General features: G+C 35.5%; 1 protein-coding gene across 3 annotated transcripts in view; it reads left to right on the top strand.

Annotated features, from left to right (window-relative positions):
- Nucleotides 1-12,594, top strand: part of LOC131538938 (kinesin-like protein KIF21A) — a 49,504-nt gene that overhangs the window by 29,573 nt on the left and 7,337 nt on the right. Inside the window, exons 12-28 of one of the 3 annotated variants that reach the window (XM_058773122.1) lie at nt 873-920; nt 1,896-1,971; nt 2,089-2,191; nt 2,663-2,851; nt 3,466-3,665; nt 3,750-3,857; nt 3,961-4,029; nt 5,425-5,570; nt 5,649-5,793; nt 5,932-6,126; nt 6,217-6,318; nt 7,362-7,527; nt 7,646-7,666; nt 8,965-9,022; nt 9,244-9,298; nt 10,962-11,164; nt 11,363-11,485. In XM_058773122.1, the coding sequence (XP_058629105.1) occupies nt 873-920; nt 1,896-1,971; nt 2,089-2,191; nt 2,663-2,851; nt 3,466-3,665; nt 3,750-3,857; nt 3,961-4,029; nt 5,425-5,570; nt 5,649-5,793; nt 5,932-6,126; nt 6,217-6,318; nt 7,362-7,527; nt 7,646-7,666; nt 8,965-9,022; nt 9,244-9,298; nt 10,962-11,164; nt 11,363-11,485 (2,007 nt within the window). The remainder of the gene's footprint in view (nt 1-872; nt 921-1,895; nt 1,972-2,088; nt 2,192-2,662; nt 2,852-3,465; nt 3,666-3,749; nt 3,858-3,960; nt 4,030-5,424; nt 5,571-5,648; nt 5,794-5,931; nt 6,127-6,216; nt 6,319-7,361; nt 7,528-7,645; nt 7,667-8,964; nt 9,023-9,243; nt 9,299-10,961; nt 11,165-11,362; nt 11,486-12,594) is intronic. The other 2 variants (XM_058773123.1, XM_058773124.1) reach the window with 2 other exon arrangements.

The following is a 12,594-nucleotide window of genomic DNA, read 5'->3' as shown; positions in this document are numbered from 1 at the left end:
GACAAAGAAATGATCGGTCTATAATTTTAATGGTAGGTTTATTTGAAAAGTGAGAGACAGAATAACAACAAAAAATACAGAAAAACGCATTTCAAGAAAGTTAGAAATTGATTTGCATTTTAATGAGTCAAATAAGTATTTGACCCCTTCACAAAACATGACTTAGTACTTGGTGGCAAAACCCTTGTTGGCAATCACAGAGGTCAGACGTTTCTTGTAGTTGGCCACCAGGTTTGCAAACATCTCAGGAGGGATTTTGTCCCACTCCTCTTTGCAGATCCTCTCCAAGTCATTAAGGTTTTGAGGCTGACGTTTGGCATAAAAGACACCTGGGAGCCAGAAATCTTGCTGATTGATAGAGGATCAAATATTTATTTAGAAAATATTTACATGTATATATTTGTATTCATATAATTTATATTATATATAAATATATTTGATATATAAGCATAACATTTTTCTTAAATATATACATGCATGTGTATGTATTTATATATACATAATAAATATACACAATACACACTCGTATATATTATGCAGACAAAACTTTTATTTTGGATGCGATTAGTCACGATTAATCGTTGCCCAGCACTAAATATAAGTATATGTTTTAAGTATAAAGCACTATAGTTTAAGTTTAATACAAAAGTGCATTGGTTGTTTGAGAGTGTAGAGAGATTTTATGTCATTTGCAATGATTCATGGGAGTGTAGTCGCTGCTAAGTTTTGTTTACATCAGATTCTTTTATTCAAACCCCCCCCCAAAAAATGGACGTATTCCTGTCCCTCACGTTTTCTTCTCTGCCGTCATCTTTGCCACCGTGGTTCCTCTTACTCTCACTCATCTCCACCAAACCCCCTCACTCTTGAAGACTCCAACAGATGGATGAAGGTGCTCATGAAGACCTTGAGAACGTCAGGTTGGAGAATGTCATTAAATGCAGTTTTCCCACTAACCGTAGTCAACGCACCATGGAAAAGTTGACCCATTGTACTGTCCTCCTCTTTTCTAATATAATACTTTAAACATCAACGGTTTGAGAGTTTAGTGTTTATGTTTCAAACCTAGTGAGCTCCCTTTGTGTCTAGTATCTACATAGTGAGCAACACCAAATAGTGCTCTTCAGGTTAAGCAGCACATGGTAAAGTTTGACATTAGCATGCTGCTAAGCTAATACTCAGTTACTAAAAACAGATAATACATAGTCTACAATTATTGGATCAGATAGCCCATTTGCAACTATTTTTATTGAATTTTAGTGATATCTACGTATTAGTTACCGCTATAGCTAAGTTATCATTAGCATGTCACTAGGCTAATGTGTTGATGCTTTACTAAGCATAAAAATACATAGCACACACAAATAGATGTCTTGTGTGAAAAATATCAATGAACTTGTTACAATGTGGGATATTAGATTGCCTTATCTATATGAGATACTGCCTTCAATTTGGGTCAAAAGAATGTGTCTTAGGAAGCAGCATAATTATGTCAGGAGGAGCATATCTTTGTTACCTTAAAATGTTTTCTAGGTACAGTAGAGCTCACTAGGGTTCGGAACAAAGCTTTAGAGTCTTTTATCAAAATCTCTTTCATTTAGTCAGGTTTTTATTCTGGTAGCCCTTTAAGATGTGTGATCAACTCACATTCATGTTGATCTCAATATATGATGCTTTAGAGTTCAACAGTGTAATAGGCTCAACTAATTCACTAACACTGAATGATTTAATCATTTATTAATAGATCTTAGAATCAAGTAATTTGTGAAATCAAAACATTTTTGGACACCTCTTCAACAATTTCATGGGGTGTTTATGTAAATGCTGGTTCTAAGGGTTTGTTTTTATTAAGTTTGACGCAATAGGTTTATTGATATAGTATTGATGTCATGCAGTGTCATAAAGGAGGAGGGGCCAGATAATGAGCAGGATAAAGAGGCCTCCGAGAGAGCCAATGAGGAGCCAGAAGTGGTAAGTTTAACTCTCTCCTGTGTGTACATGTAAAGATATGCTGCTCTCGATTATTTACTTGTCTCTCCGATTCTGTGAGGCCAAAATTTGCTTCTAGTAATGCCAATACTCTTGCAGGATGGGAGTGATCATGATGAAGGTGAGGAAGCCGAGGGTGATGAAGAGGAGGATGAGATGGAGGTGGACAGCTCTGATGAGTCTGTCTCAGAGGAGGAAAAAGGTATTTTGTTAACAAAAACAAATAACAAAGCAATTTGTTTCTAAAGTGTTTTTTTTACATTACAACATGTACATTTAAACTCTATTTAAAAAGGAGAAATAAAGTAATTTAAGGGACACTACATATACTGCATTTTTTTTTAAAAAACACCTTAAAACTATGTTTTTTTTAAATTAATTAATAAATTGATTTAATTATTTATTATTATTTTTTTAAATCTGAAAGTTAATGGTTTGTTATCTGTAGTGATAGAAGTTCAATATTTGTGGCACATGAGCTTTTAAAACCTCAGAAAATCAGAAATGCATTTAATATTTATTACATGATAATAAACTGTAAATATAACAAATTGAATAAAATGTTAATTTTAAACATTGTTTTTTAATTGAATTTTAATTATTCTATTAACTTGACAAGTCATGTTTTTGTTGAGGTTAAAAACCTTAATTCTGTGCATTTGTGTGTTGACAGAGGACTTCCAGGCAGATCTGGCTAACATCACGTGTGAGATCGCCATCAAACAGCGGCTGATCGATGAACTGGAGAACAGTCAGAGACGTCTGCACACACTCAAACAACAGTACGAGCAGAAACTCATGATGCTGCATAGTAAAATCAGAGACACACAGCTGGAGAGAGACCGTGTGCTGCAAAACATGGGTACAATACACTCTCTCACACACACACACACACACACACACACACACACACACACAGTATAACTCAGTGGTTTATATGATCTATAAACAAACTATGCAATTAATGAGTATTTCAAAAAGATGATCACATTTTGAATGAAATCGTGCACCTGCAGTATTCAGATCTCAGTAAATCTCTAGTGCCCTCTTCTGGCTTGATTTGGAAACAGCTAGAATGAAAATGCAAAAAGGCCTTTTTTACACACCGCACTATTAAACATAGCAAACCATAAGCAAAGTGTACTGTAAGTTGCACAGCTTAACTGTCACAGAAGTTCACAATACTTTGCTACTTAAAAGTTGGTAACACTTTAGTATAGGGACAAATTCTCACTATTAACTAGTTGCTTATTAGCATGCCTATTATTAACATATTGTCTTTTTATTAGTACTTATAAAGCACATATTCTGCATGACCATATTCTACATCCCTAATCCTACCCAGTGCCTAACTATTAATAAGCAGCTAATTAGAAGTTTATTGAGGCAAATGTTAATGGGTTGTTAATGGCGAGAATTCAACCTAAAATAAAGTGAGACCTAAAAGTCCAAATTTCTATTCACATTTCTGTGCAGGATCAGTGGAGTCATGTACAGAGGAGAAAGCAAAGAAGATAAAGTCAGAATACGAGAAGAAGTTGAACTCCATGAACAAGGAGATGCAGAAACTGCAGTCGGCACAGAAGGAACATGCACGCCTTCTGAAGAACCAATCACAGTACGAGAAACAGCTGAAGAAGCTACAGCAGGAAGTTAGTGAGATGAAGAAAACCAAGGTAGGCTTGTTTGTGTTGGGGGCCATTTACTCTTACAGTAGCAACGGTTTCTAATCATTGTCATGGTGGCTTTGTTGTTTTCAGGTGGTTTTGATGAAACAGATGAAGGAACATCAGGACAGGACCCGAGCCACAGAGACCCGCCGCAACCGAGAGATCGCCACACTCAAGAAAGACCATCGCAAACAAGAGGTGGCGCACTGTACCCTGAACGGACCCAGAGAATTATGGGATATTCTCAGATACAATTCCTGCTCATTCTCTTGTTTTATTTTCTCTTTCTTGTCTCGTTTAGCACCTGCTAAGGCAGCTTGAGGCTCAAAAGAGACAGCAGGAGCTCATTCTGCGCAGGAGGGCAGAGGAGGTAACAGAATCAGGATTATTCGGGAATTACGATTTTTTTTGTTACAAAAATGCTGGTTTGATAGCTGTAGCTATTTGAAAGGATTTAGAGATGATTAAAAGTCATCATTATAAGTCAAAAGTTTTTGAACAGTAAGATGTTTAATGTTTTTTTTTTTTTAAGAATTTTCTTCTGCTCTCCATCTTGCATTTATTTGATCCAAAATACAAAAGCAGTAATATTGTGAAATATTTTTACTGTGTAAAATAACTGCTTTATAATTGAATATATTTTAAAATGTAATTTATTTCTGTGATCAAAGCTAGATTTTCAGCATCATTACTCCAGTCTTCAGTGTCACATGATCCTTCAGAAATCATTCTAATATGCTGATTTGCTTATCAAGAAACATTTTTTATTATTATTATCAATATTCAAAACAGTTGAGTAAATTTTTGTCAGGATTCATTGATGAATAGAAAGATCCAAAGATCAGCATTCATCTGAAATAAAAACCTTTTGTAACATTATACACTATACCATTCAAAAGCTTGTGTGTGTGTGTGTGTGTGTGTGTGTGTATATATATATGTATATGTATATGTGTGTATGTGTGTGTGTGTGTGTGTGTGTGTGTGTGTGTATATATATATATATATATATATATATATATATATATATATATATATATATAGTTTTTGGGCAAAGATATTATAGAAATTAATACTTTTATTTAGCAAGGATGCTTTAAATCGATTAAAAGTGATGATTAAGACATTTATAATGTTTCAAAAGATTTTTATTTCAGATAAATGCTGTTCTTCTGAACATTCGATTCATCAAAGAAACCTGAAAAAAAATTATACTCAGCTGTTTTCAACATAATAATAATAATATGTGTTTTTTGAGTAGCAAATCAGAATATTAGAATGATTTCTGAAGGATTATGTGACTGGAGTAATGATGCTAAAAATTCAGCTTTGAAATCACAGGAATAAATTACGTTTTAAAATATATTCAAATAGACAACAGTCATTTTAAATAGCAAAAATATTTTCATACTTTGGATCAAATAAATGCAGGCTTGGTTAGCAGAAGAGACTTCTTTAAAAAACATTAAAAATCTTACTGTTTAAAAACTTTTGACAGGTAGTGTAATACAAAAATAAGTAGAGAAAAAAAAAATTGTCAAAGGTTTTGGCGGAATGGACTTTCAGTGGCTGGAATCATTCAGGTTTTGTTAAAAATAGCTTAATTTGTGTTTCGATGAATACAAGTCTTAGGGGTTTAGAACAACATGAGGGTAAATGAATGGCAACATTATTTAAATTTCTGGGTGAACCATGCCTTTAATCACTCATACTGTAACACGTATAGAACAATACTAAGATTTTTGTTCCTGCTTCTTTGAATCAGATAACTGCCCTGAGGCGCCAAGTGCGACCAGCATCAGGCAAGGTTAACCGTAAGATCAGTTTACCAGAGCCTTTGCAGGAGTCTTCATCCCGTACGGCTCCTATCAGGCCACAAACTGCTGGGGCCACAGCTCCTAATGGGACAAGGTAATGTCCGTTTCATTTCAGAAGGGTTGGCTCATTGGTATTTGAGTGACTGATGCGGTCATGATTCTTGTATTTCAGAAAGTACCTGATGAGAACAGGAGGAGTGTACTCTACCAGGACGGCGCGGATCAAATGGCAGTCGCTAGAGCGGCGCATTAGTGACATCATCATGCAGAGGATGACCATCTCCAATATGGAGACTGAAATGAACCGCTTGCTTAAGGTGACCAAGAACAGCTTTTTATTTTTACTAAACAAATTCATCAAGCATGACAAAATGTAGACTCATGGTCCCATGCTTCTTTTTTATTTTGAGCAAAGAGTTAATTGACAAACTATTCTTTTAATTATGTGTGCACAGCAACGTGAGGAGTTGACAAAGCGCAGAGAGAAAGTGATGAGGAAGAGGGACAAGATCGCCAGCGAAGACACGGATGCCGACAGGACAGTTCTCTCTCTCAACGAAGAGATGGAGTCGCTGACCGCTAACATCGACTACATCAATGACAGCATTGCAGACTGCCAGGCCAACATCATGCAGATGGAAGAGGCCAAGGTGCTTGTGGGAAACAGGAAATTGTGTTATGCACAGGATTGCATTGTGGAACAGAAATGTTTGATTCAATGTTTTTTTTTTTCGCTGTAGGAGGAGGGAGATACAGTGGACGTCTCTGCTGTGATCAGCTCATGCACTCTATCAGAGGCCCGTGTCCTTCTCGACCACTTTCTCTCAATGGCAGTCAATAAGGTACTGGAGCTCAGTAGATTTTGATTTTGAAAATAGAGATGCTAAATAAATGGATAATTATACTTACATTGGTCAATATTTGCGTTTTAACATATTAGCTTTAAATTATTGACATTGGGCTCATTGGACCAACTTTCAGGTGTTTAAGTGTTTGTTTGTTTTTTAACTGAAAACTTATTTTTATGACATTCTACTGGAAAATATAATGTTATAAACAATATAATATAATATTATTGTCATTCTACTACATGTGTGGACATATAGTGGAACGAAATGTCGTGTCTCACAGGACCACGGTGCTACATACTAATTAAACATAAATATAAACATACAAAAATAAAAGAAAAACAATTATAAACATATACAAGTTAACCATCTGACTATACATATACTATAAATAGTTGACTGTACATACACATAATCTGAGAGAGACTGTACAAGACCTTTACATAAATACTGTGTACTTTTGTACATGTGCAAAAGAGATATTTTAGGAAAAGCAGCGCAGAGTGCATACAATACAATATAATATAATATACAGCCTTGGATTTACGTGAATAGTACATTTTCTGATTTCTTTCTTTTTTTTTTTTTTAATAAAAATAAAAAATTTACATTTAATCCAGTAAGCAGTAATCCAATAAGCAATGGGAATAATATAATATAAAAAAAATGTTTGTTTTGAATTTTAAAACAAAATTTTGTTTTATTATGCATGTTGGATCTTGTCATATCAGTCAACCACTAGTTTAGTAATCGACAGTTATTGTTATCCGCCAAAATATCTACAGTGGCGTATTCTTAATTAAAATATCTTTGGTTATAATGATTAACAATTCCTTGAATGATTTAAGACCTTAGATAACACAAAAAGACATTCACCACACATTTTGCATCCATAATAAGACCCTTTTTTGAGTACAACTGAATATTCAGTAATGTAGGCCAGGACTTTTTCCACATGGATTTCATCGTCTAGAGAAAAGATTGCTATTATAATATAGGTTTATATTATTTGTAATTCCAACAACAACTGTTCTCAGGGCTTACAAGCTGCACAGAAGGAGTCTCAGATCAAAGTGATGGAGGGCCGTTTGAAACAGACAGAGATAAACAGCGCCACACAGAACCAGCTGCTCTTCCACATGCTGAAGGAGAAAGCAGAGCTCAACCCTGAACTGGACGCTCTGCTCGGGAATGCTCTCCAAGGTCTGACACACATAAACATATGTTCACATTCAGCTGTTTGCTTTTCGTTCTCTAGACTTGTACATTTTAAGTTTGATTTTGATTTGCTTTTGTCTTTTTGTTGCCTGAATTCAAACAGAACTAGGTAGCGTGCCATCGGGTAAGTAGAGGCCACTATAGCTGTCCACCAGTGCATGTGTCTCTCCCTCAGACTAACAGACAGTAACAGTAGCGTAGAGCTGCATGGGTCTTGCTTAAACCCCCTGTGGACTATACTCTTTGAGGAACATGTCACTCAACTGGAGCATCAACTATAAAAGCACTTAAAAAGTCTTAAGTGCTTGAAGAAGGCCCTTGGAGGATGTAGAGTCTTCTAGCTGTTGTTAGTTTGTGATAGTGTTAGATTCAGCTCTAATTGCAGTATTATACTGTGTAATAATAATAATAATGTGAATACTGCAAAGATATTACACTATATATTACATTTCTTAGTTTCTCAACTATTCCTTATGATGTTTTTGATAGCATATTTATAAAATGATTTAACATTTAAGAGATTTAAACTACATTAGCAGAAATGCAGGTAGATGCAGGGAAGTTTCATATATTCTCACTGATCAGTTCTTTTGAACAATCTATTTCAGTAAATCAGTTCAAGCCAAAGTCATTGAAGAAGAAACAGAACAAACTGAGACCATATAAATAAATCCAGAAGAACTGTGGCAACGTCTCCAAGATGCTTCAAGAAACCTACATGCAAAGCTACAGTACTGTTAAAAGTTTTTGGCACTTGTGGATGCTGTCAAAAATAATGTCTCGAATAGATTTTCTTTATCAATTAACTTCTGTTAACTAAATTAAATCAACATTTGGTGTGATCATCCTTTGCGTTTAAAGCAGCTTTTGCCCTAGGCGCATAGTTTTTCAGCTAGCTTTGCAGGTAGGTTTCCTGAAGCATCTTGGAGACTTTGCCACAGTTCTTCTGGATTTAGTCTCAGTTTATTCTGTTTCTTCGTGTCATGATCAGATGATCTCTGTGTGGAGCACTGATTGTTGTCAGACTAAACTTATATTTCCTACTGACACACTACAGCAAAAGATAGAAAGAACTGACTTAAAACCATTTTTTAGCTGGTGAAAATATAGTGTTCTAATAATTTTGGCCACCATGGATGGATGGATCCATCTGTACTACATATTCATTAACTAGTTTCCTTTCTCTGTGTCTGACTTAGTGACCACACATCCTTAAAAAAGATGTTTGCAACCCTAATGCTGGTGTCCTGGCTGTAGACTGATCATATATCCTCTCCTCTAGTTCTGTTGAATTCAGGGTTGTGATAACAACACTATGATGCATGTCGCTTGAATATTAATGTTCACTGATATCATACTGACAAAGCTAAAATGAGGGAGCACAAGTGTTTCTGATGCTAAAGTGTATGTGTGTTTGCTCAGAAAATGGCGATGAAAGCAGCAGTGATGAATCAGCACAGAGTCCAGCCACAGAGAAGAGGTAAAGCATTACAGTCAGGCCGATAAAACTCTTTAAACTCAATTGTAAATCTGTCTTGATGTCATTCACTTGATTCAGTTGTTGAGTCATTTGGTTAAGACTAATTTTATCTTCTTCTGAAATTGCACTATGCTGTATATAACATTTTCATCAGCAAACAGTTATTTGGCTCCAGCGTGCATTTCAATCAATATCAATGTCTGTTTCTGTGTCTCTTGTAGTTGTTTGGCTTCGGATCTCATGAAACTTTGTGGAGAAACCAAAGCCAGGAATAAGGTAGAACATTAGTAATTCTGCATATTTATTTGCTTGTGTTTATTCATTTATACAGTTGTGCTCATAAGATTACATACCCCTTGAAGAATATGCAAATATGTTAATAATTTTAACTAAATAAGAGCGATCATGAAAAACTGAATGTTATTTTTATTTAGTACTCTCCTGAATAAGCTTTTTCACATAACAGATATTTATATATACTCCACAAGACAAAATAATTACTGAATTCATAAAAAATGACCCCGTTCAAAAGTTTACATACCCTTTAATCTTAATACTGTGTGTCGTTTCCTGGATGATCCACGACTGTCTTTCTGTTTTGTGATAGTTGTTCATGAGTCCCTTGTTGGTCCTGAACAGTTCAATTGCCTGCTGTTCTTAAGAAAAATCCTCCAGCTCCTGCACATTCTGGTTTTCCAGCATCTTCTGCGTATTTGAACCCTTTCCAACAGTGTCTGTATGATTTTGAGATCCATCGTTTCACACTGAGGGCAATTGAGGGACTCACAGCCATTACAAAAGGTGGAAACATTTACTGATGCTCAAGAAGGCAACACAATGCATTAAGAGCCAGAGGGTGTAAACCTTTGAACAGGATGATGATGTGTAATTTTTTCTTATTCTGTTTAAAGATTATATATTTTTTTTCTTTTGGTACTGCACTACATAAATGCTACATAAGCATGAAGCTATATGAATACTTGAATATTTCCCAGAGAACAAAATAAGTACAATTTACCCTGATCATCCAATTCAAAACATTTACACCCCCCAGCTCTTAATGCATTGTGTTGCCTCCTTGAGCATCAGTGCATGTTTTCACCTTATATAATAGTTATGTATGAGTCCCCCAATTGTCCTCCATGTGAAAAGATGGATGTCAAAATCATACAAGCACTGTTGGAAAGGGTTCAAAATGCAGAAAATGGTGGAAAACCAAAGAATGTGCAGGAGCTGGAGGATTTTTCTGAAGAACAGCAGGCAGTTGAACTGCTCAGGACCAACAAGGGACTCATGAACAACTATCACAAAACAGAAAGACAGTTGTGGATCATCCAGGAAACGACACACAGTATTAAGATTCAAGGGTATGTAAACTTTTGAATGGGGTCATTTTGATAAATTCAGTTATTAGTTTGTCTTGTGGAGAATATATAAACATCTGTTATGTGAAATAGCTTATTCAGGACAGTATTAAATAAACAATAACATGCAATTTTCATGATCCCTCTTATTTTGTTAAAATGATCAACATTTTGCATATTCTGCAAGGGACATGTAAATTTATGAGCACAACTGTATATTTTAAAAAAACAACTATTTAATAAAAAACTAATTCAAATACAGTGTGATCAAGACCTATTGTGACATGTAGCTTGTTAAAATAGCCTATTTGGTTTTGTATTATTTACTTCCCACTGTGTTATCCACATAATTATGGTTTAACTAATTGATAATTACAGACTTATAGTTTATCATACAACAATGATAACAGTAACAGAACCCCTAATTATCTTCAGTGAAGAGAAAAAAGAATGTTGAGAGCATTACATTAGCATTACATTTTGTCTTATGATACTAGATCATAAGACAAAAGCGTGACAAAATAATCCATTTCCCTGATGTATAAATTCATTATTTGAGTATATGATAAATTTAGGCTCGCAGAAGAACCACCACCCAAATGGAGCTGCTGTATGCCAACACTGGTGACCCTGACGCCCCTCCAGAGGATTTCTCTGCCCCTCTGCTTCATGTAGTGGAGAGTCCAGAAGGACAAAAAGAACCGGCACCCATTCCCTACTTAGGGGACAGAGATTCAGTGGCCTTAACCTCTAGCTTAGCATCCAAGACAAATGCTGTGTAAGTGTTTGGTGAACAGAAAAAAAAGCTAAATCCATGTATTATGAAACCATATATTTTCATAATAATTTTTGAAAAAGTCAGCAGCCATTCCTTTATTCTAAACTCTTCATAAACATGCTGACACATCCTAATAAACATTACAGTCATGTCTGATGTGAGGTTTTTAAGTCACACTGGCTTTTGTCTAATGCGTAGCTCCAGTGCCAGATCTCCCACGGCTACAGAAAGGAAGTCTCTGGACCGCTCGCCTCTTAGCCGCAGAAAAGCACAGGACAGGAGCCAGAACCCTGCAGAAAGAACCAAAACCCTGGACAAACAGTGAGTAATGGCTTGCTACTCATACATGTCTTCCTTCCAAACATATTTGCTAAGTTTGTTTGCAGATGTTCTAAATGTCTTGTATTACTAAAGTGAACATCCATACTTTCATTCCCATAACAAAACAACCACTTTTACATTATTTCCAAGTTTCAGCCACAGTTTTTCCATTTTTGTTCTGTTCAGGGACTGATGTTGTGTTAGAAACACAAAAATAGTGTCTATCGCTCCACTTCAAAACCTGATTTGCTTTGATCTTCCCATAATTCTTTTCTCTGTCTGATCCTGCATTAATGTAGGAGTGGCGGCTCTTGTTGTGAAACTGCATACTGTCTGTGGTATTCAGTTTGGACATGTACATACACATATCTGCTAATATAAAGGCCTTCACTCATTCAAAATTACATACTTAGGAGGATGCTTTTGAGGATGTAATCTATTGTAATGAAATGATTTGCAATTTCTCCAATCAGTTCTTTTCCCTCCACATACAACATGTCTTAAACTGTTAGTTCACACAAAAACGAAAGTTCTGTCATCATTTACTCACCCTCAAGATGTTCCAAGTTTCTTTTTTCTGTTAAGTACAAAATAATAATTTAGAGTATTGATAGAATGTGAGTAACGGAAGCCAGTGACTTCCATAATATGGAAAAAGAAATATTATGGAAGTCAGTGATTACCATCAACTGTTTGGTTACCCACATTTTTCAAAATATCTTCGTTTGTGTTCAGCAGAAGAGAGAAACTCATACAGGTTTGGAACAAAATGAGGGTGAGTAAACAATGACAGAATTAAAATTTTTGGGTGAACCAACTTTTTAAGGTCTGGTCACATTAGCAAAATTTTGTCAAAATATTTCCAAAAAAGGTCTATTGTCCATTGGCAACAGTGTATGATCGTGTGAATGCCTATTGTAATGACTGGATTTTGACCCTTAAAATTTGGGATTGTAAAGGAATCCAGTAATTTCTATAGAAATACACATCATTAAGGGTTTCATGCGATGGCGAAAGAATTCCCCACACAGATTTTGCAACGAGTTCAAGTTGGTAATGTGGATTCACTGCAGTGACCAACAGAAAGTGGTTTAGTTGACCACTGTGGG

The sequence above is a fragment of the Onychostoma macrolepis genome, chromosome 04, assembly GCF_012432095.1.
Source record: "Onychostoma macrolepis isolate SWU-2019 chromosome 04, ASM1243209v1, whole genome shotgun sequence".
Lineage (NCBI taxonomy): Eukaryota > Metazoa > Chordata > Actinopteri > Cypriniformes > Cyprinidae > Onychostoma > Onychostoma macrolepis.
The sequence above is the reverse complement of the archived record's forward strand: the minus strand, read 5'-3'. Positions and strand labels throughout refer to the sequence as shown.